Here is a 25,090-nt window from a genome sequence, read left to right on the forward strand (position 1 = left end):
CTGTCTCTGTCTGTCTGTATGTATGTGTGTGTGTGTGTGTCTGTCTGTCTGTCTCTGTCTCTCTGTCTGTCTCTCTCTCTTTGAGGCCCATGTTTGCAAATGTGTTGGCTGGAAATTCCAGGAATGGGAATTCACAGTGCTCACAGTAGGAAGTAGTAGAAGGATAAACATGATGCGAATTTTATAGTCTCTGGGCCTGAGGCTTGGCTTGTGTTCTGTGTGACTTAGTTTCCTCATCTGAACCTAGGCTCAGCCCGAGAACAGAGTGCATGAGGTCAGAGGTCAGGACACTTTTACTGGTCCACAGTCTGGTAGGGGTCATGTCTTCCTGGTTCACCCAGTGTCCACATTCCTGCGTTCCTTGGGTTTAGATACCTGGTTTTACTCTTGCTTCCAGGATCCTCATCCTGACTTGAACTTGTGAGCGAGTGCCCCACTCTGTGACAGCACCTCATTCAGGTTCCTGCCTGGACTCTGATGGTCAGCTTGGTGCCACTGAGCCTTACTTCTGGACTTGGGGACCCTTGGCGGCAGAGCTCTCAAGCCTTTCCAAAGGCTTAGCTGGTGTTTTGGGAGCAGTAATCACTGAAGACAGAAATGTAAAAATCCCAGCAACTCTGCTCTGCCAGAAGACCCAGGAGCGCCAGAGAAGGCTTGATAGAGGTGACATGGTGGCACTGCTGGATCTGCAGTGACTGGGTTTGCTAAGGAGGCTTGAAGGGCAGTGAGAGAAATGCAAAGAAGACATTTGAAGAAGGCAATCAAAGCCCAAGTCCTGGCCCATATCTACTCCCTGAGGTCCCCTCTGTCCCCCAGTGGTGGAGGTCTGGAACAGGGGCTTGAACCTGTGTTTTATGGCAGACCACCAGAGTTCATGCAAATGTAAATTCTGACTCTAACCCACTTCACACTGCTCCTGATTGGAGAACTAGGAAAAGTGAGCCCCCAGGCCCCAATCCCAGCCACTGCAGGCTCTGCCTTGCTCGTTGCTGGTTTTCACACTGGCTCCCACACTCCTGAGATTGTGGGCTCCTCTTGGAAAACAATGATGTTAAGGACACCACAGTGCTGCCTCTCTGTGGGCTTTGGAGTATGGGAATATTTGGGACTAGGGAGGCGACCCCTTCCTAGCCCAGTCACCTACACACACACATACACACACACACACACACACACACACACTGCACATGTGCAAACCTTGAGTCACACCAATTTATAAAGTTATACCAATAACACCAGATGATTTCTTTGCATTGAGGATTGTGTCACATGTGAGGGGTATTGGGAGGTCCTGGAACAGAGATGGCCACACCCAACACATAGCCCTTACAGGAAGAGGCAGTGGGACCCTGGGGCGTCAGCAGTGGGTCTGTGTGATAGCAGTGACGACTGGAGAACCTGTCAGCAGCCTCCCTGGTAAGTGTTCCTGGTGTTCCATCTCACACTGTGCCTTCTTACTCTCTGAGCCTCCCTGACTGCTCTCTGATTCTAAGTCGGATCCTCCACTAGCCATCAGCAAATAGAAGCAGGTGCACTTTCCTGGTGGACAAATTAGAGGAAGAACTTTTGTTTCCTGAGTCTTGTACCTTTTTACAGTGTGTAACCTAGGAAACTGAAGACAGAACTCCTTCCTTCTACATGCCAACACCCCTGCTCCCCGCCCCCCAGACAGCTTTGACATCTGGAAGGAACAGAAGGTACATGGGCTCTGAGGAGGATTCCTAGGCAGGAGCCTAGGAATCCCAGCTTTGCTACAAGTGGGGCTTGTGATTGGCAGTGACCCAATTGGAAAGACATGAATGAGTCCCAGAATGAGGGAGATGGAATGAGGGAGACTGAATGGGATCTTCCCGGGCCAGGGTGACCCTGTGGGTTTGGGCAAGTGGCCCTGGAACCTCAGCCTCCATGTAACAGAGTCATGATGCCAGCAGGTGTGTGCATCCTTCTTTAGGAAGACGCCTCTCCTATTTTCCTCCCGGCAAACACTTCTGTCATTGCCATCATCAGACCCCTCCTTCCGGTCTCTCTATTCCACTTCTGCCTTTCCAAAGCTTTCAGATACCACTGAAATAGCATTTTAAAAACGAAACTGATCATGGCACCCAGGCCCCACCTATTGCTTCAACCTTTAGATGCGTTGTTGTTGTTTATTATCCTGGTCTCAGACCAAAGGTCCCCAGTCCAGAGAGGCCTTGGGGTCACTTGATCCGTATAAATTGCATCTAACAGGCTTGGGCAGTCCCATCAGATGTCTCAAGGAAGTGAAAGTCCCAAAGCCCCCAGAAGGATCCAACACCTGTCCAGTCCAGTCCGGGAGAACCTGGGACGGATGGCTTCTACCCTAGGGCCTGGAGATCATGACCACCAGCTTTTTGGCTCAACAGCGCCACCATGTGGTAGTAAGGAACAACCGTCTCAGCATGGGCTGCAGGAAGACAATAAGCTGTTCAGGAGTGCCGCAAAACAGCGACACCATGTGGTAATGGCGGGAACAATAGCCCAGCAGATAGATATACCACCTCTCAAAATTGCAGGACCCTAGAAAACCAGACTCATCCCTTCCAATTAAGAAAGCCCCAAGGACACTTGCAACAGCCGGAGTTTGTGCTAAAGTGTAAGGCACTCAAGAGTACACGCGCAGGCCATACTGGCTACAGCCAGTGAGTGTATTAATGGACAGACAAGAAGCCACACCAGCACACACAATACTCAGGGGAAGAAAAAAAAATAGGTGTTTTTGCAAAGCCCAAAGTAATGTCACAGTTCCAGCAGAGATGCCAATGCTGGAGGGCCTGCGCTGAAAGAGGCATGGAGCCCTGGCATACAAACCTCCCTCTTTTTCTGTGCTCAACTTCCACTGGCTTGGGTTATTTTTAGAGCTGAGCTTGGGGAAGTGAGCTGGGGCTGGGGGGCAGGGCCAAAGATGAAAGGATTCCTGGAGCAGGCTGTCCTGTGAGTGCAGTGGCCCCCTTGGGAGCGGCTGCAGAGCTCCCAGGCCCAGAGTCTGCGGTGATCTCTCAGCTCCGGTGGACATCTGCTCCAAGCACCAGGAAATTCTAGGGAGAGACAGACACCATTAGCTGAAGTGTACCCTGGCTGCTGGGTTTTGATTTTAAGAAGGCAACCTAGCTGGGAAACTCTGTCTCAATATACAAAGGTAGAGAGTGATGGATGAAGACACTCCGTGTCACCCTCCACTTCCATGGGTGTGTGTGAGCACATGTGTTCACATGCATATATACGAGCATCCATACACATTCAAACACACAGTGTGCAAGGCGCACACACATATATGCATTTAAGAAAAGAAAATTTGGGGGCCTGGTTAAGATGGGGGCAGGGTAAGGCCAGTCTGCTTGAGAAAGGCAGGAGGTAGTGGGACCCTAGGGCGTCAGCAGTGGGTCTGTGTGATAGCAGTGACCACTGGAGAACCTGTCAGCAGCCTCCCTGGTAGGTGTTCCTGGCCACCTTGGGGACCTCTGTGTGTCATCTCTGCTGCAGCAGCTCACAAGACTTGGTTCCAGTCAAGGCTGAAAAATGACTTTGCCCTGAGTGTCCTCCCCTCGGTTTCTAAGTGAAGAAATTAAATTTTGCCACGGGGTCCTTTTTTTATGACCTTGAAAAAATTCAGGATCAGAGATGCTGGGAAGGTGGGGACAGAGTCCTCTGCTCTGTCGCCTGTTGTTTCCCCTGTCTCATCTTCAGTGGCTCCCTGGTCTAAAGAGCCAGGATTGACTGCCACCAGGCACTAGAGAGAGGAACTTGGTGACATAGGACTTTCTCATAAGGGCCAAGTGTCAGAAAAGCAAGCTGTCAACAGAGGTGGGAACTTGGGACCGGGTGGGGGCTTCCCTGTGGGGTTATGGGTTTATTGGGATGTGTAGGTATGAAGAGGCTGTGGAGTATAGACACTGAGGAAGGGAGATGGCCGACATGTACAGTACAGAGGAAGGCTGGTCCCCTGGCTGGGAAGCTGGATGGTACAGGGGTGGCTGCTGAGCTTGAGGAGTTGCTGAGAGTGACCAAGAATGCCAGTAATATGGGAGAAAGATGCCCGGGAAGGAAGGCTGGGATTGCTGGTCTTCAGGGAGGGGACAGAACAAGAAAGGCAGTTGAGGGAAAGGACCCAGGAGCCCAAGGTCCTGGAAACTCAGAGGAAGGTATGCAAACCTCAGGGTGTCACATACCTGCAGGACAGATTCAGAGAGAGCTCTGTATGTAAATGTACCAGGATGATGCTGGTACATCAGCAGCATTCACCATGCTTTAGGCGATAGTTTCCTGTGAAAGACTACACTTCCCAGCTTCCCTTTCTGACTATAGAAGTCATTTCCACCCCTACAGGAGGCTGCATCCCATCTTCTCCTATAGGCATTTTGACCATCCACAGATGTGGTGACAAAGACACCCCCTATCTACGCATGAACATGGTTCCACCTCAGGTCAGACCAAGCCTCTCTTTCTTCTACCCCCCGCACCCCCCCCCCGCGCCCAAGCTAGTTTTCAAAAATAATCTGATTTTCAGCACTTAGATATACCCACCTACAAAGAACTGTGTATCTACTGGGTGAGTTCATGTTTACAGGAACAGACAATAATGGTGTAAAAAGAGATGAGCCTGGCTTAGACTATGAACTGCATTTGACGCCCTGGTTTCCTAAGCGGCAGCTCTCTCTGTGTCCTAAGGATGTTGCGAGGCCAGGAAGGACTGGATATAGATGCAGGGTGTGGCACAGAGGAGGCTTGGCAGCGGCGGGTTGCTGTTCTTGTGGGGTGTGCTTGGTGACCAGAGCCCTTGGGGACTTACCTGGTAAGCCTGAAACATGAGGTTGTTGAGCTGGGCCCCAGCAGGCAAAGGGAGAGGAAAGCCTCTATGAAGCCTCTCTACGGTGCGAGACAAGAGAAGAGGAAGTGAAGCAGAGGCTGGCACAGGTCTGTGTGCCTGGAAGGAAGGCCACCCCGGTGTCTGTGTCCCACCCCCTTGTCCTCCATCGGCCCCCAAGCCCACATGCAGGACCCATATAGGCCTCTCCCCAGTGACTTCCCTTCTTGAGGGTACACACTATTGCTCTATACCACACCTGAGTGAAACCAGGGGCTACCTAGACAGAGCATGGGCCTAGGATTGGGGGTATCTGTACACTGACTCCCTCTTTGTTGCAGATGAAGGTGTGAATGGACAGTACCTGGGGCGAACAACCCCTGCACCCCATAAACTGAGGTGGAACTGAGGCAGGCATGCTCAGGGGATAGTTTAGTAACCCGGGGTACCTTGGGTCAGTCCCGGGAATTCATCATAGACCCATCTCTCCCATGAAGATGAACTTGGGTAGGTCAGTCTAGGGGCTACTGGTATGAACCCCAGGTGGGGATAGATGTTAGTTTTATACCACCCTGAAAAAGTCACTCAACAACCACCCACCTCACAGGCAGAAATGGTGTGAGGAATAAGAGTAGACGAGGAGTCCAGGGTCAGATGTCATTTGGGGTCATTTGAGGGGCCCATCCTCTGCCCTCTAACCTGGGCCAGGAACCAGGATCTGCAGGCAGGTAGCCCCGCCCTTCTGACCAGGCCTGAAAACCATTGGTTTCTTCGAAGCTCCTTACCGTTGATCTTGGGCAGCACTATGGTGGGCATGAGGTAGTTTAGGACAGCCTGCAGCAACTCCACCTTCAGATAGGAAGGGTGGGGTGGGGCTGTGTCATTAGGGCCACTGCCCTTCACTCACACCGCCTCTCCCTGCCTCCCAGCCTGGAGAAACACCCAGAGTGGGCACAAGACACAGAAGACATGAGGAAACTGGGCAGCTGGCAAGGTCACAGGGACACAGAAGGTTGGGAGACTATGAAAGGGGACTTTTCATGGCTCTTCCACAGTGGCCAACAAGGCCTTGCAAATAGTAAGAAGACATGGGACATGCCTGCGATTCAGAGGCTGAGGCAGGAGGATCATGAGTTTGAGATCCTGAGCCCTGGCTCAAAACAAACAAACCAACAAGCCAAGCATGGTGGCACATGCCTTTAACCCCAGCACTCAGGAGCCACAGACTGGTGGAAGGTGGCTGTCTATGAGCCTGGTCTACATAGTGAGTTCCAGTCCAAGGTTACAATGGTAAAAACCCTACCTCAAAAAAAAAAAAAAAAAAAAAAAAAAAAAAAAAAAAAAAAAAAAAAAGCAGAGAGGAGGAGGAAGGGAGGGGAGGAAGGAAGGAAGGCCTTTATTTCAAAATGTGTGGGCTATTGGGCAGTAACAGTCCTAACGCAGCCTTCCGGGGGGGGGGGGCAGTGAGGGTGAGGAGAAGGCAATGGCATGGGATGAAAGCAAAACCCGAGAAGCAAGCGTCTTCCACAAGACAATTTAACACAAATAGTAAACTAACGGAACTACTGAGTCCAACAGCAGGGAACTCGCTCGGGGCCTGTGGTGCTACTTCCATATCAAGAAATAGTCGGGTGCCATTAAACAGGATATTGTAGGAATGTGACCAGCAGCACAGGGATGGGCCAATGTGTGAGCCAAGCAAGTCTGAATTCTAATTAAAGAGGCATACTGAAAAGCCAGAAAGGTTTTCAAGACAGGGATTCTCTGTGTAGCATTGGCTGTCCTGGAACTAGCTATGTAGACCAGGCTGGCTTTGAGCTCACAGAGATCTGCTTGCCTCTGCTTTCCAAGTACTGGGATTAAAGGTGTGTGCCACCACTGGCCAGCTGGAATGCTATATTCTAACTCATGAACTGAATGGTAGGAATACAAGTAAGTATTTCACTACTTGAGTTTGCTACAGGTTCCAGGTGCTCAGTGCTGCATGTGTGTTGTTTTGCCCATAATAAATAAATAAATAGGAACCTGAACCCACATCAGGATGCCTGCCTGGAGCAGTGACACAGCTCATAAATGTGATGCTTTCGTTTCTGGGTAATCGTGCTTGCTCCCAGGCTGTGCTCCCTGGGGCACCTCACTTCAGTGCCCTCCTAGCTCTGCAACTGGGAAAGCCCATTTTCATTTTCTGCAGGAGCAGAACTTAGTTACCAGCCAGAGCCAACCTCTGCAGGGGAAGCCCCAGGAGCCCCAGGAGGAGCAGGCTGGCCTTCTGTTTGCTATTATCCCAGATGGAATCTCAACAGACTTGGAGATGGCAGGCTGGGACGTTGTGATTCTGGAGCTGGTGGCTCCAAGGCCCTCAATGGGGAAGGCGGGCGCTCTGCAAAGCAGTGGGAAGCAGGGTTCTGCCAGTGCTCTAGCAGCCTCAGCCTCGATGGATGTGCACTGTGTGGAGGTGCCACACGAATGGGTCTATGGGCAGGGCTGAGGGAAGAGGAGCAGACAAGTGGCCAGACCTCTTCTGGGTCATTCAGTCACTCAGCTACAACCTGGGTGCCACCAAAATGCCTTCCCACAAACATCTTCTCCCATCAATTCCACCTAAGCCACCTCCAACGCCTTCCTCCAGCCCTCCCTCCAAAGCCTTCCTCCAGCCCACCCTCCTTTCTCTGTTCTTGGTCTCACACCCCTGTGGTCACACTCCTCAGGGGGACCTCCCTGATCCCACTCACCTGCCTCTTTCTTCGAGACATGGTCTCTCTATGTAGTATTGGCTGGCCTCAAACTTACTATGTAGACTAGACTGGTCTCAAACTCACAGAGATCTTCCTGCCTCTGCTTCTCGAGGGCTGGGGTTAATGTACTCAGCTTCTAATATAGGAACTGGGGTTCAGTAAAGTAATTAATTTGTCCATTCAACAAACACACCAGGCAGTTCTTTTGTGTGTGTTTTGTCCCAGTGGAATCCCAGCACACAAGCTCCGGTGAGGAAGGAATGAGTTCCGAGAGGGCAAGTGACTGGCCTGACGATGCACACTTTGTAAGTGCAGGGACTCTGGCTCAGGCTTCCTGCCCACAGAGCAAGCTATGTGCGGGTGGGTGGGCCAGGAACTTCCTCCGAGGGGCTCAGACTCACCTTAAAGGAGCCAAATGCAGAGGACTTCAGTTCCAGTGTCAGCCTGCAGGAGGGGAGATGAGGCTGTCCAGTGCCCTGAGTAGCGGGAATCCACCCAGGGACACCACCCAGGCTTCTGAGGCAGTATGCTTTCTCAGCGCGCCCCAGGCTCTCCCGTGGGGAGAGTCACGTGTTCCCAGAATGGTTAGTGTTGCCAACCAAACCCTAAGCTCCAAGCACAGTCCACCTCCCTGCCGACAAATGTGCTGCCCAGTGGAAGCTGATTTCAAGGCTTCTAGGATGGCAAGTGAGTGTCTCTCTCCTGCTGCCTAGGGTGCTGCCTGTGGGGACAGCCTGCAGGGAATGAAGCCAGCATAGGCACCTGGCTCTATTCAACCTGGAAGCCTCAGGCTCGTCAGTTCCCTGAAGCCACGGCCTACTCACTAACTAGTCCAGGCCATTTTGGGTAAATTGGGACATGTGGCCACTTATGTATGAGCCTGGGTAAGTCACTTGCCTCTGAGCAGCCATTTGGTTTCCTGTTTTCTTTGGCAGTTCTGGGGAGAAAAACCCAGGGCCCTACACAGGCCAGGCAATTGCTCCCCTACCAAGTCCTATTCTCAGTCATTTTCAGCTTTGCTTTGGGACAGGGTCTCACTAAGTTACCCAGGCAGGCCCCAGTGCTCCTGAGTATCCATGTCACTACCACCCCTGGCTTTGAGCACATGGGCAGTGTGGCCACTGCATACCGTCTGAGGCTTGGTAGGTGGACCAAGGCCAGGACTGGGTGCTGATTGTGTGGGGAGGCCACTGCTCTCCTGAAGACCCAGGGGTGGATGGGCACCCACCTCCTCCCGCCCCCACAGGCTTACTTTTCTAGCTTCATCTCTCCAACGAGTCTGTTTGCTTCAACGTCCACTTCCAAAGAGGCATTTGTGTTCTGTAAAGCAAGTGATCCAGGTAACTGGTCTGACCCCTGGCAGGGGAGGGCCAGCAGAGTGGCCATACCTCTGAGTCATACCCACAGAGCCCAAGAAGCAGGGAGAATGGCTTTGGCTTTGTGAGTCCTGGACTGTCAGTCTGGGGTAGGGAGGAGACACAGGCTGGAAATCCGGGCTGGCCTGTCATCACAAGAGCCACCTACAGCTTCACTCGAAAGCTATTAAGAAAGAGAAGCCCCACCTTAGCTTGTGGCCTACCTATGGCCTTAGGTAACTGAATCAGAACCCATTTCATCTCCAGAGTGGGCTTCAGCTTGAAACTGGGCAGACCAGCCTCAGGTTGCTAGCGCCCCCTGCTGGGAGGCTGTAGAGCCCTGTAGGTACTCCAACAGGCCTCTAGCATCCACTGTTAGGAGAGATGCTGGACACATGCAAGGGCCAGTGGCCATTTATATAGCAACAGGGTGACCCAGCCAATGAATACAAATCAGCAGTGGAATGAAAATTTGAACAAATTAAGGGTTAGGCAAATGCACAAATGAAGGAATACTCAAAGGTGTGCATGGATGAATAAGTAAGTGATGAATGAAGGGCCCACTGAACAAAGGTTTAAGCAAATGAATCCGTGACTAATTGAGTAAATGATGGGTGTAGGGGCCAGAAAAGGTACAGCATATTTCAAATAAGAATGAATAATAGACTTATTAAAACTTGGACAAGTAGGTGAATGGATGGTTGATAAACCACACACACACACACACACACACACACACACACACACACACACGTATCTGAATCACCAATGACAGGCGGCTGGGAACAGTTTTACGCCATGAAGGAATGGATTACTGAATGGATGAGAGGATGAGGGGGTGACAGCCACACATAAGTAAGCAAATGCACAGTTGGTGATAAGTGTCTGTGGGCGTGTGAGCAGCTGAGCCGGGCGTCTCCTAGTTCAGGCTGTGGAGTCGCAGTATTTGGGCTTGAATCGGGGTCCCCACCCAGCTTACCACGAGAAGCAGAAAAAGAGGGACCAGAGAGGAGTTGGGGAGCACCACAAAGGCCTGGGTCTCCATGGCAGGGTGGAGCAAGAGGCCTGAGGGCTGTATGAGCAGGCGTGGAGGCGTGGAGGAGGAGATCAGCAGCTGTATCTCTGTGCTGGGGAACATCAGAGCCACCTGCAGACCCAGCACAAGTGACAAATGACAGAAGAGGTCCTTTTTATTGAACGTTTCTGAGACCCATGCAAGCCTGCCATCCTCCCCGGGCGATTCAGCTGAGGTAACAACTACAAGGTCATGTCCAAGACAAACCTCCTGGGCACTTCTACCAGTCACACCTCCCCAGCCACCACCTCCTTGCCGAAGTTTCTGGACACTATTGTAAATGGAATGCTTGTGCTCCTTCTCCACAGCTCACATTAGCTCTAAGAGAGGGGCCTCTATAGAAGCCAGGTTGAATGAGGCCATGAGTGTAGGGCTCTGAGCTGAGGGCTCGTCGCCTCAGAAGAGGGGACACTAGCACTTTCCTCTCCCTCCCCATTGGACTACTGGCTGGCAGACTGTCCTCCCAGAGCCCCAGTCTTGGTCTTCCATACACAGAAGTCTTAGAAATAAATGTCTGGCTTAAACCATTCAGCCTGCAAAAGGAAGCTGCCTGTCTGCCTCGTCTATAGCAACTTCATCTACCCACTGATGTCACCATCACAGTCTACATGCATGGTTTGTTCATTGAACTGCCTTGTGCACCTGAATGGAACATTTCTGTCTTCACAGGACTGAGAGAGGCAGGAAGGAGAAGAACTGAAGGATTCAGAGAGGGGAGAGGAGGGCAAAGTGGGGAGGGACGTTCAGGGGCAGGGTGAGGCAGAGGAGACAGAGGTGTGGAGATGGCAGATAGGCAGTCTGTTCTGTTGGTCCCCAGCTCAGCAGGGATTTGATGGATGGGTGACTCACCATCGGGGCATTGATGGGACACCTGACCTATCCCTGGGCTTGGCTATTCTGAGCCACCTCCACTCTCTCCTGCTGTCTAAAGACCTGAAGGGGGTTCTCATCCTATCACGATGGTCCAGTCCTCTCTGGTACTTTAGTGAGCTGAGTGAGGAGACAACACTTTCCTACCTTGGGCAGAAAGTTCCCAAGGAGCTCAGTGTTCAGATGGAATTTGGAATCCTCTGGCAGCTGCAGGGAGGAGAGGAGAGGACATTGGGAGATTTCTAAAGCTGAGAATAGGTGCATGCCAGGCCAGGGGTGAGACACTGAACATCAGTGCACACTGGGACCACGGTGACAATACCACCTGGCACTACGACTAGGTTAGTTATTGGGTAGGAAGGGTGGGCGTGGCCAGTGACTGCCATCTGCTGCCACAGCAATCCCAGGATGCCTGCTCCATTTGTCCTGCCTCCATGCTAATCACAGCAGTCTGACCTCCCCACTCCTCCCCATCCTGTGATGCCCCACCCCTGCCACCTTTGACTCCTGAGGTTCACCAGCCATGGGGCCCAGTCTTGCTATGAGTAAGCAGCCTGGCTCCCCTGGGTGGTTTGTGTTTTCTTCTATAGTGGGTAAAAGGGACCCAGCATGTAGGTGGCCAGGCTGGGGTGGCTCCCAAGCTGTAGAGAAGGGGGTTACTTCATTATGTACAGACAGGGAAACTGAGGTCCAGAGTGAGTCCAACCATGAAAATGTGGCGAGAGACAATGATGCTAAGTCAGGGTGGGACTAACATTGTGTGTGTGTGTGGCAGGGGGTGGGGGGGCACTGCTATGCACACTGAGCCTGGGATCACAGCCTCTTACTCTGTCATTTCAGTTAATACAATGGCCTCTGGAGAGGACACTAGTGTCGGTGGCTTACAAATGAGTCTGAGGTACAAGGATGCATAAGTGACCTAGAGTGCCTCAGTTGAAAAGGAGTGGAACCAACGCTTGAACCCAGGGCTCCCAGCCTCCTGGTCCTCACAGCACCTTGAACTCCCACCCCTGTGAACAAACCCTTCCACCTAGGTATGCTGAATGTGGAATCCACTGCTCTTCTGCACTCAGTCAGCCACACTCACCATTTCGTTCCTCAGTGTTATTTTCAAGTTTCCAGACTCATGATATGCAAATCCTGCAGTGTTAAAGAAGTAGTCAGAGATGACCAGGTACACCATGTGGTCCTTGTCGGGGAAAAAATCCATTGTTGGTGGGATAAAAGGAAGTATGCTTCGGCGTTCCCGCCAGAAAAATTCCCCCTGGGTGGAAAGAACAGAGCAATCAGGTCTGGGTGTCCTAAAATCGCAGGTGAGCATCTCTAGACCAGTAAAAGATGGGAGAGAATGAGCTGGGCATGAGCAGGAACTGCTGGTGGCAGCATGGGGCACCAGGGAGCACTTTCTAGCATCCTAGGGAACGAGAAGGTCACACAGCAGGTAAGTGGCAGAGGCATCCAGCCAACATCTCCCATCGCACCATTCCACCTCCCTCTTGCCAGTCAGCTCAGCAGCCAGTAAAAGAACAGTGGCGTACGGATTGCCTCCTCTGTTCCATTAGCAGAATGAGGAAAGCTGAAGTGTGTGTTTTTGCTAAGTGTTACATGCAACTGGGAGGATACATGTTCTTTGTGTCTCTAAAAAGCACTTTGACAACGTGCGGTGAAAGCAGACTGTTTGTTTAGGAAGAAAAATAATGTCTAGCTCAGAAAAGCAAATTATAGATACATATGGTAGAATACCACTTATGTAAAAAACTTAAAGAGCACAGAAAGTCTAAAGTGTGCCCCCCCAAAAAAAAACAAACATCATAGTCAGTGTGGTGCCTGGTGTGGGCAGGAAGGTAGTGGGGAAGTTCCCTGAACCTCTGGTGACATTCATCCAGGTGGGCCCAGTGCCGCTGAGTTATAGCCTAGCCCCATTCTCTGAACAATTCGTGCTGTCCTTTATTGTCCATATTGCCCACACTATGAAATATCATATAGTTCCTTCTTTTCCTTGTGCCTTCCTTCCTTCCTTCCTTCCTTCCTTCCTTCCTTCCTTCCTTCCTTCCTTCCTTCCTTCTTTTTGAGACAGGGTCTCTATGTAGCTTTGGCTGGCCTGAAACTTGCTGTGTAAACCAGATTGAACTCACAAAGATCCTCCTGCCTCTGCCACCTAAGTGCTGGGATTAAAGGTGTGCACCACCACACCCAGATAACCAGGCAGTTCTTAAAGACAGTGGGCACTAACTTTAATACACAACCTTAGGAGAGCAATACAAAGAGGAAAGCACCAATCCCCATGAAAAACACATCATCAGCCAGGAGCAGAACTGTGTGTTTGCATATGTGTAGATGTGTATATGTGTGAAAGTGTGTACATGTATGCATGTGTATGCATGTGTACATGTATGTATGCCATAGGTATGTATGTGCATGTGTGTGCACTATGTGTATGTATATGCCTGCATGTGTATGTGTGTATGTGTGCACTCTTGTGTGTATGTGGGTATTTGGAGCATCCAGTCTTGCCCAGCACCTCTATAGAGTAGTCACGAGTGGACAGAGAGCTGTCAGCATGATACCTGTGGACACAGCTGCCTGCTCTTTCTTCCTGGATCACTGTGCAGCTTTACCTGCCCCATGTTCCTTGTTATCCATCCTCCATCTGCCCCTGGCTAACCTCCCATCACCTCTTACCAGGTCCCAGCCCATAAATGTCCCCAAGCTCATCCTTGGGGAGAGCCAGACCAAGGCTGCCTTCTTACACTTACCAGTCATATGAATAACTCTTGTCCTTTTAGTACCCAGCATGCCACACAGTGAACAAAATGAGCATGGTTCAGTACCAACTGCAGCTCTGGTTAGCTGCATGGGACACCTGAAAAAAGTCCAGGTGTCCCAGGTGGAGCCTTCTTCTGGCTGTTCACTGAAGGACAGAGCCACCAGTGAAAGGCCACAGGAGACATTTTGTGGGGGGGCTTAGGAGCTGACAAACATTGTACTCCTCTGGCTCAGTGATGGATAGCAGTGCTTATAGGAGTATCATGAAGTGTGTGTGTGTGTGTGTGTGTGTGTGTGTGTGTGTGTGTGTGCGCTGTCTCTGTCTCTCTTTATGTATGTTCCCCCATCTGGCTCTCTCTGTGTATGTTGTATTGCTCTAGAGAAGGATGGGAGTGTCTCCATTAATTTTAATGGTGCTTATTTCTGGATGGTATGGTTTAGGCCAGTAGTTCTCAATCTGTGAGTCTCCACCCCCACAGGGATCTCATATGAGTTATCCTGCATGTCAGATATTTACATTGTGATTCATAACAGTAGCAAATTTACAGTTATGAAGTAGCTATGAAATAACTGTATGGTTGGGGATCACCACAACATGAAGAACTGTATTAAAAGGTCACAGCACTGGAAAGTTGAGAAACACTGAGTTAGGCAATGCCACTCCTTTTCTACCCGCTGTTGCCTTGCCTACCTTTTCTTCCTTCCTTCCTCCCTCCCATCCAACAAGTTTCCTGAGCACCAACCCTACACCACACATATTTCCAGGTGTTGTATATACAGTAGTGAACTGTACAAACAGTAGTCAATGAAGCAGTCCCTGACCCTCTCTCACCATATAGTGTGGGGGGGAGGTAATTAGTTTTGCTGAGATAAAGGCAGTGTTGGGGTACAGTGGTAGGGCTCTTTCAACAAGAGTGGCTGGGGAAAGCATCCCTGGGAAGACTTCCCTAGGGAGGCCTACTTGATCAAGAACTGGAGGGAAGCAGGGAGAGCAGTGTGCCTATCTGCTGCAGAGAGCCCTGGGCAGAGGGGAGAGTGAGTACAAAGGCCCTGGGCAGGGGGTAGGCATGGGGAGTTTCTGGAATGTTGGTGGCCAGCATGGCTGGAGCTGGGGAGCAGGGGAGTATGGAGTGGGGTAAAGCAAGTAGGAAGAAGTCAGTTTCCAGGGTTACAGGGAGCACATTTGAGCAGGTACCTGTCTCTGTGGAAGCCTCACCTTTAGCTTCCCCTCCAGGAACTCAGTTGTGGCTGTCAAAACCAGTAGACTGTAGTCAATCGCAGTAATATCATCCACTCTAGCTATCACTAGACAGGGAGAAGATGGTTTGTGAGCTGGTTTCAATGGCAGTAGCCTGTATGACCACAAGGGGAACTGTGGTCTCTTTCCATCACCCCACATGATCTCCCTGAGATTCCCATAAAAGAAGTGAAATCTGGTGATGGAGACTGGGTTGGAGCACCTAGTGAGCCAATGCTAGGCTCTGGATTCAGTCCCCAGACTCATGCACACATGTACACACATGTACACACACACTCACAGATAGCAATGGCTAGGTGAGGGAGTAACAGGCTTGTAATCCAATCATGGGGAAGGCAGAGGCAGGAGTTTGAAGCCAGCCAGATTGCTGAGAGTTTGAGGCTAGCCTGAGCTGCAAAGAGAGAGGGGGCGGGGCTGTTCTTTGGTCCTGCACTGAATCATTCTTTATGAACCTGTGTGTTGCAGTCCACAAGGGGGAGGTCCCAACTTCCAGTGTATATGAGTAAAACACATCATAGAAATTTCTGAAATTTGGCAAAGAATGAAATTTATCTCCACACTGGGATCTGGACTCTTCTAGATGGTCCTGGGACTTCAAACAAGTCCTTTCTGAGTCTTAGTTTCTCCAGGAGTGAAGCGGGGAGGCTGGGGCAGGAGGATGCCCGCTGGCAGCAGCTGCTGCTCACTGCCATTTGCTGTGTATAAAGATATTGTTCCCTTTTCAGGGTGTGGGGACAGAGGTCCAGAGAGAAGTGGGCAGTCTTTCATCTCAGGCTGTGTGTGTCATTGGCCTCAGAGAGCCAGGGTGAGGGGGCTGCTAGGTTTGGGGGTGCCAGGGTGCAAGGGTACTGGGATGCCAGGGTGTGGGAGTGCTAGGGGGCCAAGGGGTTCGCCTTCTGCCTAACTGGAGGAAACAGTTGCCTTCTGCTTCACTTCTGGATGCACAAGGAACTGGCCCAATGCCAGCTGTGGAGGACTGCAGCCCTCCCTCACCACCAGACTCAGGCCTGCTCTGTTCACTCTGCTTCCTTTACAGCCCCCAATATCCCCTGTCCATCCTCTGCCCACTCCCAGTCCTCACCTGGAAGAGTCTGGACATACGGCTGCAACTGGGTGGACACAGAGTTGATCACGATCCTGCAGATCTAGGGCCAGCCAAAGAAATGCCAGTGAGCTTCACTAGTGGAAAGGGCCCTCCACAAGTGAGAGTCCAGACACCATCTTTTCTCTGTGGCTATAGCAAAATGCCAGAGACCAAGTAATTTACAGAGAACATGGGTTTATTTAGTTCATGGTTCCTTCAAGTCCACCACAAGTGGGCAGCATCTGCTAAGAGGCTTTCAGACTGTAACATGGTAGAGAATGGAGCTTGGCAAGATAGAGGCAAATGCTAGCTTAGGTCCCCCTACCTTTTCCTATAAAGCTACCAATGCCATCATGGGGGCTCATTTAACCTTATTGCCACCCACAGGCTGCACCTCTAAACACCACTAACAGAATAATTTGATGATGAAGTGTCTAACACGTGAACTCAGTGAAGACAAATCCAGACCACAGCACTTGCTTTCTCTTCCTTTACTGTCTTCTTAAAAATCATGCAGCTAATAAGTTTCTTTTTTGCCTTTGGCCACAGTTAACCGAGTAAGATTACATTGCCTGAATATCTGCTTCCCATGTTTTTTCTGCATGTAAAACTTTCCTAGAGCTAGGAGGAGAAACCTCCTCAATTAAAAAACAAAACAAAACAAAAACAAAAACAAACAAACAAACAAAACAAAACAAACAAACAAACAAACAAAAAACTATAGCAGGAAATTCCCCCAATCTGGGGAAAGAAATGACATTTAAGTACACTAGATGTTTGGAACACTGTGTAGACCCTACCAGAAGAGAACCATCTCAGATCATATTGTAGCTAAAGCCAAGAAACCAGAACAAAGAAAGAACCCCAGAGACTGCAGGAGAGAAGGTACTTACAGGGGCAAAATTCCAGAGCAAAGGCATACCTGACCTCGGAAGCCCCTAAGGCAAGGAGAGTGCTCAGGCATTTTCCACCCTGAAAGAAAGAACCGCCAGCCAAGAGCTCTACCAGGCAAAGCTAACCTGGGGCAACAAAAAAGGGAAGTAAATACCTTCTACATGTCCACAAATTACCAGTCCGAGAGCTTGGGCCAGGATACATCTCTCATGTTCTCTTTAGGAGAACGACCAGTAAGAGGACAGAAAGACTCAACCTGGCTCAATAAACTAGAAAGTCTTCAAGAAAAAGAAGTTTGTGTGCAAAGGGGCAGAGGTGGCGCACACATTTAATTCCAGCGCTGAGGAGGCAGAGGTAGGTGGATCTCTGTGTGTTTGAGGCCAGCCTGGTCTACAAAGCTACACAGAGAAACCCTGTCTTGGAAAACCATAAATAAATAAATAAATAAATAAATAAATAAACAAACAGAACTTAGTGTGCACCTCTTGGGGTCAACCCTAAACGTGGGGTTCAATGGTAAAAATATTTGCCAAGCAAGAGTAAGGACCTGAGTTCGAATCCCCAGGACCCATGTGGAAGCTGGGCAGGTAGCAGAAGCACCTGGAACTCTAGTGCTTCCTATGGAGAGATGCAAAGTGGAGACAGAAAAGAGCCCAGAGCTTGAGGGTCACCTTGCCTGCTGTATGCAGCAGAAAAGTGACCAAGGGACTTGCACGTCTCAAACGTGGTGGAAAGTGAGGATGGATACCTGAGCTGTCCTCTGATTCTACATGGGCAGAGTGGCACAAGTGTGTCTGCACTCACATGAGTACCCACATACCCAGCACTCGGGAGGCAGAGGCAGGCAGATCTCTATGAGCTCAAGGCCAGCCTGGTTTACAGAGTGAGTTCCAGGACAGGCTCCAAAGCTACAGAGAAACCCTGTCTCCAAAAACAAAACAAAACAAACAAACAAACAAACAAAAAGATGCAGACTGGATGAATGGATTAAGAAATAAAGTGCCCACTTATTTGCTGGACCTTGGTTTGCAGCCCAGACCCCTTCCTGGGTGGGTAGGTGGGGCTTCCCAGTGGAGTTCAGCGAAGTAGGGAGAGACAGAGCAGTGGGGAGGAATATAGGACTTAGGAAGGGAAAAGAGGAGGCGTGGAAAAGCTGCCCCTGAAATGTGCTTCTGCCGTAGCAGGCCCGGAAGTCCCCAGGGCCATCCTTCTCTGAGGCACTTCTCTCACTGGCCCAAGCTGGGAGGCGCAGCAGGGGCAGCTGAACCCTCCCGCTGCCCCTCAGATACAGCCTGCTCCCACTGCCCCGTTGCTTACCCACCAGGCCAATAGGGGGCTCCAAATCAGCCACTCTCCTGGAGCCTCCCATGGCCTCAGCTCCCTTCTTGGCTGACTCCCCGTGTACTCCAGCCTGCTCAGGCCCACTTGCAGCCTTGGGGTACCTGACACCTCACTTGTTTAAGCAAGGGCTGCTGCCAAGCAGGATACCTGCTGGTGATTGTCTTTAGGCACCCAATGCCAGAGCGCACACCAGAGGATTCTTGGAATTGTGCTAAGCTATGTCTCCCCTCGGCATGGGGGATGATACCCTGTCATCTGCACCCTCACTATCGCCCTGCTCCACACTCCACAGGGGGTGTGACAACAGAAATCACACCGATGCAGTATCTTCCTCATCTTCCTTGGTGTTGTGTGTTCTAGGGCAGCACCAGGCAGGGGACTGGAGGGGAGGGGAGGGGTGGGAAGGGTCAGTGTCTAGGTGAGAAACAGCAGAGGCTGGCTGTTCCTCTGTGAAGGAGCAGGGGTGAGGTAAACAGAAGCTGCTAGGCAGTTACAGGAAGGCTTGCTGGGTAGGTGCCACCCTTCCTAGCACTGCCTGTGGGACTCTGTGAAGCACTGGCTAGGCTCTGGAGAGAAAGCTGTGGATTTAAATGCTCTATGGATGCTGAGGGGTAGGGATGAAAGCCAAGGTGCCCAGCAAGGCCAAAGTGTCACTCTGAGGCCCCTGCTCTGCCACCTCTGATGCCCTCCTACCTTATCATAAATGATATTTCTCAGGGAAGTCTCGATATTCTTGTGGAATAGCTGGATCAGCCACCTGGAGGTTGACATGTGGGGACATACAAAAGGGACTTTCAGCTGTGCCTGGGAATCCTGGCAGCTTGCCCTGGGTCATGTAGCCTTCATTAGACATTTCTTCCTATTTCTAGCAACTTGTTTACGGGACCATTTTCTTAATAGCTACAGACAACTGCCCCATCCCATGTCTGCCTCCGCAAGACCCCATCTCCCTGTAAACCAGTGGTATGGGCTTGCCTTGTTCCCTGGTACCCTGTGCTTGCTCTCCCCACAGTTTGCACATGTGTCCAAAGCACCCTATCGCCAACTTCTACCTACTCATCCTTTCATCTCAGTCCAAATGCCATTTCCTCCTGCCCCCAGACTGGGCCAGGTCCTCCAGTTCTATGTGTCTGGGGCACTATGTACCTTTTCTAAGTCTAGGTTCTTATCGCCCTATGCGAGCCCTTCACTGATGTAATAAAACTACTAAGATGCCACACACACACACACACACTCCCGTGGGCCTGGTGCTTTAAGAGAACAGGCTGGGCTGCCTTAGGGCCTATGGTCAAACAGCCTGTCTTGACTACTCCATGGTGGTCATGAAACCTCTTTCTGAGTTCACTGGGCCGATGGTGTGAGAGCATGGATGTGCTGAGCTGTGCTGGTTGTACAGCAAGGCTCTGGTTGATGAAGGCAGCCCTGAGCTTTTATTGATGCCTGCCATCATCTGTGCAGGCTTCTGATGCAGAGCCAGTTTCATAAGTGATTGTGGGAGGAATATGGACACCTGTCAGTACTCAGCTTGAGTACTGCCTTGAAACGACGTCTGCTCTCCCTGTCCCCCCAGGCCCGGCCCCTCACATACCCAAGGCTCTGAAAAGGTCTATAGGTCCGTGGGGGAGGGAGGGTGAGTCTACTTTCTGAGGAAGGGAGTTTGGGGGGACAGTCTCCTCATGGGACTGCAGCCCTGGGAGACCTACCCCAGCATGCTGCCTGAGATCTGGACACGGACCCTGCCAATGTGACTGCTGCAGAAGGAACACTTGACATTGAGGTGGCCTGAGGGGTTCCTGGTTATCTTCAGGTCAGAAGATATGGAGACACGTTGGATGCTCAGGCCAAACTTGCCACTGGCTTTGCTGAAAGGGAGACAGAGAGAAGTGACCTGGATCGAATCCTTCCCTCATACTTCTCCCATCAGTGGGGACCTCAGGCTCCCTGTTGGCCCCACTCCAAGGATGCGGGTTTGTTAGAGAGGAGAGGCAGCTGTGCAAACCTCACAACACTGGATGTCAGGGTTCTAATCTGATACCCCAATCTGTTTTCACCTGGTACTCTCCCCCCACACACACACCTTGAGTGGCTTTGAGCACATATCTTAACCTCAAGGATCTTCACTTTCTTCACAAGTACCCAGACCTTGTACTAGCAGCTGAACATGGAGGGTGTACACCTCACTTTTGTTACTAAACATTGGAGTGTTTGGTGTCATGACTTTAAGCAATTGCTGACCCACTAATTGATTAATCAACTTAATTAATCACTACCCCTGTAGGAGTGACAGGGGACAAGAATATGCATGGCCAGCTCTGCCTTTTGCACTTTTTCTATCACTACTACGATGTTCTGGGCAGCACATAGGACCTCAGAGAAGGAGCCACACCCCTCAGCTGGGCCTAGCTGATACACAGATACAAACAATGCATCATGGTTACAGTTTCAAGCCACTGAGATTGGGATGGTTGGTATGCAGCAGCAGCAGCAGCAGTTGGCTAATACAGGAAGAAACCAAAAGGCCGACTTAGCTTTCCTTCCTTCTGAGCACACACACCGACTCAGTCTTGCCACGTCCTGCACTGGGATGTGAACCAACTCGGCTCTTCATGCAGGTTTCCATCAAGTGTTTTTAAGTGGCAACCCCACCAGGGACCCCGTGGTGACACATGTCTATAGACAAGGCAGAAGAGGACATTCCCAGCGCCCTGGCTCTGATGCCCCCAAGTGCCACCAATCTACCCAGCAGCCCCTGTACATGAGACTCACAAGAAGTTCTTCTTTGATTTCCATCTTCCACTGATCTTGATACCAGCATCCCTGATGAACAGCTGGAGGCCATCGGTGGGCAGCAGATTGACATGGGGATTAGGAATGTGAAATCCGTCCACAGTCATACTGCAGAGGAAAAAGTTCCAGTCAGCATCCTGGACCAGGAGGGCTTCGTAAGGCCATGCCAACCGGAATGTGTCATTTGGTGTCTCTGTATCTAAGGTTCCTTGGGTTCACAATGGACACATCTTGTAGGATGAGTGACTGTCGACAAAGATGGCAGACTTGACTGAGGGCTCTGGATAGGGTGGACTGTGTCTGCCTGTTCTCACTGTCGGAATGTGAAATCAACTGCTGTGACACATAGTAGGTGCTTCAGATGTCTGCTGAATGGACCGGGCATAAAATTCTCTAGGAAACACTTGGGGTTTTCTGTCCAGCAGCCTCGCCCCCTTTCTTGGGACAGCAGACCTGCAAGTGTACTTTGGGAAGCCGTCTCTTCCATTCCACGCTAGGAACCCACCTGTCTTTCTTGGGGATGGGACTTAAGCTTAGCTCATTAATCTTTTCTACTCCTCTGGCACAGTAATTGGTTCAGGGGCATGTACATTATTTAAACTTGGCTAATCAGAGTGTACCTCAGAGCTTTGGTTTGTGTTGCAAGGAGAAGGCTTCTTCCTGGAGTAGAGTAGCAGGAATTGTGCTCTTAGAATTACCTAGTAGCTTGATTGTCTCTGGAGGATTAAGAGGACCTGACACTGAGAGGTGGCAAGAAAGACCAATGGTCCAATGGCACATGAGTCTGGCTCAAGCGGGCCTTGGGCTGAACTACCCAGTCTTGTGAGGTAATAGCTCCGGCACAGGCCGTTTTTTTCTGTCCCTGAAATACATGTGTGTAGCACAGGGTTTTGAGTTTCATGATGTCTCCAGTGGAAGTGGAGGGGTGCTGGAAAGATAATTTTGGTGGCTTCATCCAGGCCCAGCTTGAGGTGCCATGTCCCCTTGGGCTGGTGTGCATGCTGGGTTTGGAGTGTTGAAGTCCATGAGCTGAAAACTTGATTCAAGTCCCCATGACTCCTATCTGGAGGACTAAGCCTTAACAAGCCTCACCTGTGGAAGTCGTAGTAACCTTTTCCCAGGTGCTTCATCTTAAAGACTCCAGAGAAGTTGGGAATTTTGATGGTTTTTAGCTCCTTCTGCAACACGGCCACAGCCTCCCGGCACGCTGGAGGACAGAGCAGAGACAAGCTCAGAGCTCAGCTGGCAAGCAGGCCTGGAGGCTTCAGACCCCTGGGCCTGACCTCATGATGCCAGTGGAATGGGCAAGGTGAGCAGGGTCTGTCTTGAGCCTGTGGTTCACCCCTCCTCCCACGCTGTGTACTGCTTCAATATCACTCAGGCAAAGACAGAAAGGTGACCATGTCCCAACACTGCACTGGAAACCCTGAAATTCATATGCAATGGGCCATTCTTCTTTTGATTTTTTTCCCAACCATTTGAATCACAGAGACCTGTAATCCTAGCATTGGGTATGCTGAGGCAGGAGAGCTTGTATTTAAGACCATATAGCAAGACCCTATCTCTAAAAAACAAAGCAACTGCCTAAAGAGATGGCTCAGTAAAGTGACTGCCACATAGGATAAGGACCAGAGCTCAAGTTCCCAGAACCCACAGAAATGCTGGATGGTATGGTGACTTGTCTGTAATGCCATTGCTCAGGAGGTGGGGACAGTGGTCCCAGAGCAAGCTGGCTGGCTAGAACAACTGTATCAATGGGCTGGATTGAAGATTTGCCTCAACATGCAAAATGGAGAGTGATCAAGAAAGACACCCAGTGTCAATCTCTGGCATCCACACGACACACGGACGCCCTCACTCACACACAACCATGTGTGCCCATACACACAAGTGAACATGAAGAATACCCCCTCCAAAGTGCATGGGGGACAACACCTGAGGTTTCCTCTGGCTCCCAAATAAACCCACACTCATGTGTTCACCCTCATGATCATGTACATATACATACCTCCCACCCCCCAAATAAAAACCTTACTAGCTCACAGGCCATACAGAAATATACAGCAAGCCACATTGCGTCTATGGGCTGTAGTTTGTGAGCCCTGGTCAGATATATCACCCCCAAGCAGCCAGTCAAGCATTCTTTCCCCATACTTAGGCTGTATTCCTACCAACACCTACGTCATTCTTCTAGACGGTTTCTACAGGACCTTTGCCCCTGTGACTCCTGCTATCCGTCTGGAGTCAACTGTTCAACTTCTAACTTCCTTCGGGAAGCTTCCCTGACACAGATATTACTGTCCTCACAGCCTTGGATGTCTCAATGAAGCACCCATTTTTCTTTGCAATTAGGCATCTATTCACAGTGACTCTCATTGATGTCACTCTCCTTTGCTAAGTGAAAGTCCCCAGAAGTTGGCGGCAATGTCAGTTTTTATGTATTAATGCATCTCTGGTATTTACTGTGGTGCCTGGCACTTACTATTTGTTGAGTAAATAAATGAATGCCCCAAAGGCAGGAATTCTGCCACCAGTGATGAGGTGGCTGACAGCATCAAGGATCCAATTAACAGGCAAACATGTTGCCGGAGGGGAGAGGAGGGAGGCAGAGAGGTGAGCTGAACAGGTTTCCGGTTTCCCAGGAACCAAGTGGGACTTAGTCATAACCAGCAATAACAACAATAAAATGCTCTGGGTCTTCCTGTCCAGCAGGCTCTGCTTGCTGCAACTCGGAGCAATCCTAGGAAGAGGTTCCTCTCACCCCTTCCCATCCCCCACACGAGGAAACAGGCTGGGGAAGGCCAGTGCTGCTCCAGAGCCCACAGATGAGGTAGCTAGAGGCAGGATGGAAATGCAAGCCTCTTGTTCCCTGAGCTCGGGCCCCAGGGTCAGCCTTTGGGTGTGCGGCATGGGGAGAAAGGCACACACACGAATAGGCTTGCTGCTTTTTCAAAACCTCACTCCAGTTGCCACATGGGACACCAGCAGAAGAGAAAAGTGAGGCAGCTGTGAGGACTTCTGCTGAGCCTCTGCTCCCCCGAAGCTGTGACACACATGCACTCCTGTGAGGACACACACACACACACACACACACACACACACACACACACACACACAAAGTAGGGGAATCTGTCTGCATCCCTGAGATTCTGAACCATCCTGCCTAGGCTGAAACATGAGTTCTGGGGTAAAAAAGCAAATCCCCTGGGGCCTGGACCTGTGCACACTGGTTTTGAGGTCCTGTCACTGCCTGGTCTGGTTTGAGCAGTTCCTCTCTCTGTCACCGGGGGGCAGCACCAAGAAGTTCCTTGGAGGGCAGCGAGGACCTGAGCTCAAAAGCAGGTGCGCGCCTCCCAGAGCCTCTGCTGGACTCGGGTGTGCTTACCTGCGGGAGTGGACAGGAGTGGTATGTCCCACCCAGTCCTTCAGTGGAAGAAACAGGACCTGGTGGGTCTGTGAGGCGCCTGGCAGCGAAGCAGGTGTGTGGAGCTGTTACCTTCCTGGGCTTGGGGGAGTAGTCTGGTGTAGTCTGCCAGCCGAGTTGGGACATCTCACTGGAGAGCCAGCCCCTCACCTAGCCTGCTCAACCTCACCAGGCAAGGCAGACCTCAGGCTTCGGAAAGAAAGGGCCTAGAAATTTGCTCTAGGGGACGGTGTACAGAGAAGGGACCATGGGGACCTTCAGGGACCGGGGACATTTGGAATCTTTAGAACTGTGGTCCAGTACCAGCTCTGCCACTTCCCAGCCTTATGAGCTTGTGCCTTAGTTTCTTCCTATGTCAAACAGGGGAGAGGGGTCTTCCCAGAAGAGCTGTGAGCTTGCCAGGCACCCGATTTAAAGGGCTGTGCATCCTAAGTGCTCAATTAGTGCCCCTCAGGATAAGGGAGGAAGAGAGAAAGGCATCCAATTACCGAAGTCCAGACCCATCTGGGTGATTACGGCCACGAAGCCAGGGTTGATGGCCGCTGTCAGAGCTGTGCCCATGATGGCCAGCAGCGCCAGGGTTGACCATCTCCGCACGTTGTCAGGGCCCCAGGCCATGTCCTCCAGGGCAGCCCAGACCTCAAAGCTTCGGAGGGGAACCTGAGACCTATAAGGAAGC

The 25,090-nt window shown here is 50.9% G+C and overlaps 1 protein-coding gene across 1 annotated transcript; it reads right to left on the reverse strand.

Annotated features, from left to right (window-relative positions):
* Positions 1-2,645: 2,645 nt before the first annotated feature.
* On the reverse strand, positions 2,646-25,090 carry Bpi (bactericidal permeability increasing protein). The gene is given in 15 exon segments (XM_035446612.1): positions 2,646-3,056; positions 4,808-4,884; positions 5,608-5,671; positions 7,959-8,001; positions 8,786-8,877; positions 9,892-10,059; positions 11,005-11,064; positions 11,945-12,121; positions 14,840-14,928; positions 15,963-16,026; positions 18,894-18,957; positions 19,904-20,062; positions 20,967-21,095; positions 22,080-22,194; positions 24,900-25,090. Coding segments are annotated over 15 exon segments (1,470 nt in total). The 5' UTR covers positions 25,030-25,090; the 3' UTR covers positions 2,646-3,017.

This window comes from Cricetulus griseus, chromosome 6 (genome assembly GCF_003668045.3).
Source record: "Cricetulus griseus strain 17A/GY chromosome 6, alternate assembly CriGri-PICRH-1.0, whole genome shotgun sequence".
In the NCBI taxonomy this organism is placed as follows: domain Eukaryota; kingdom Metazoa; phylum Chordata; class Mammalia; order Rodentia; family Cricetidae; genus Cricetulus; species Cricetulus griseus.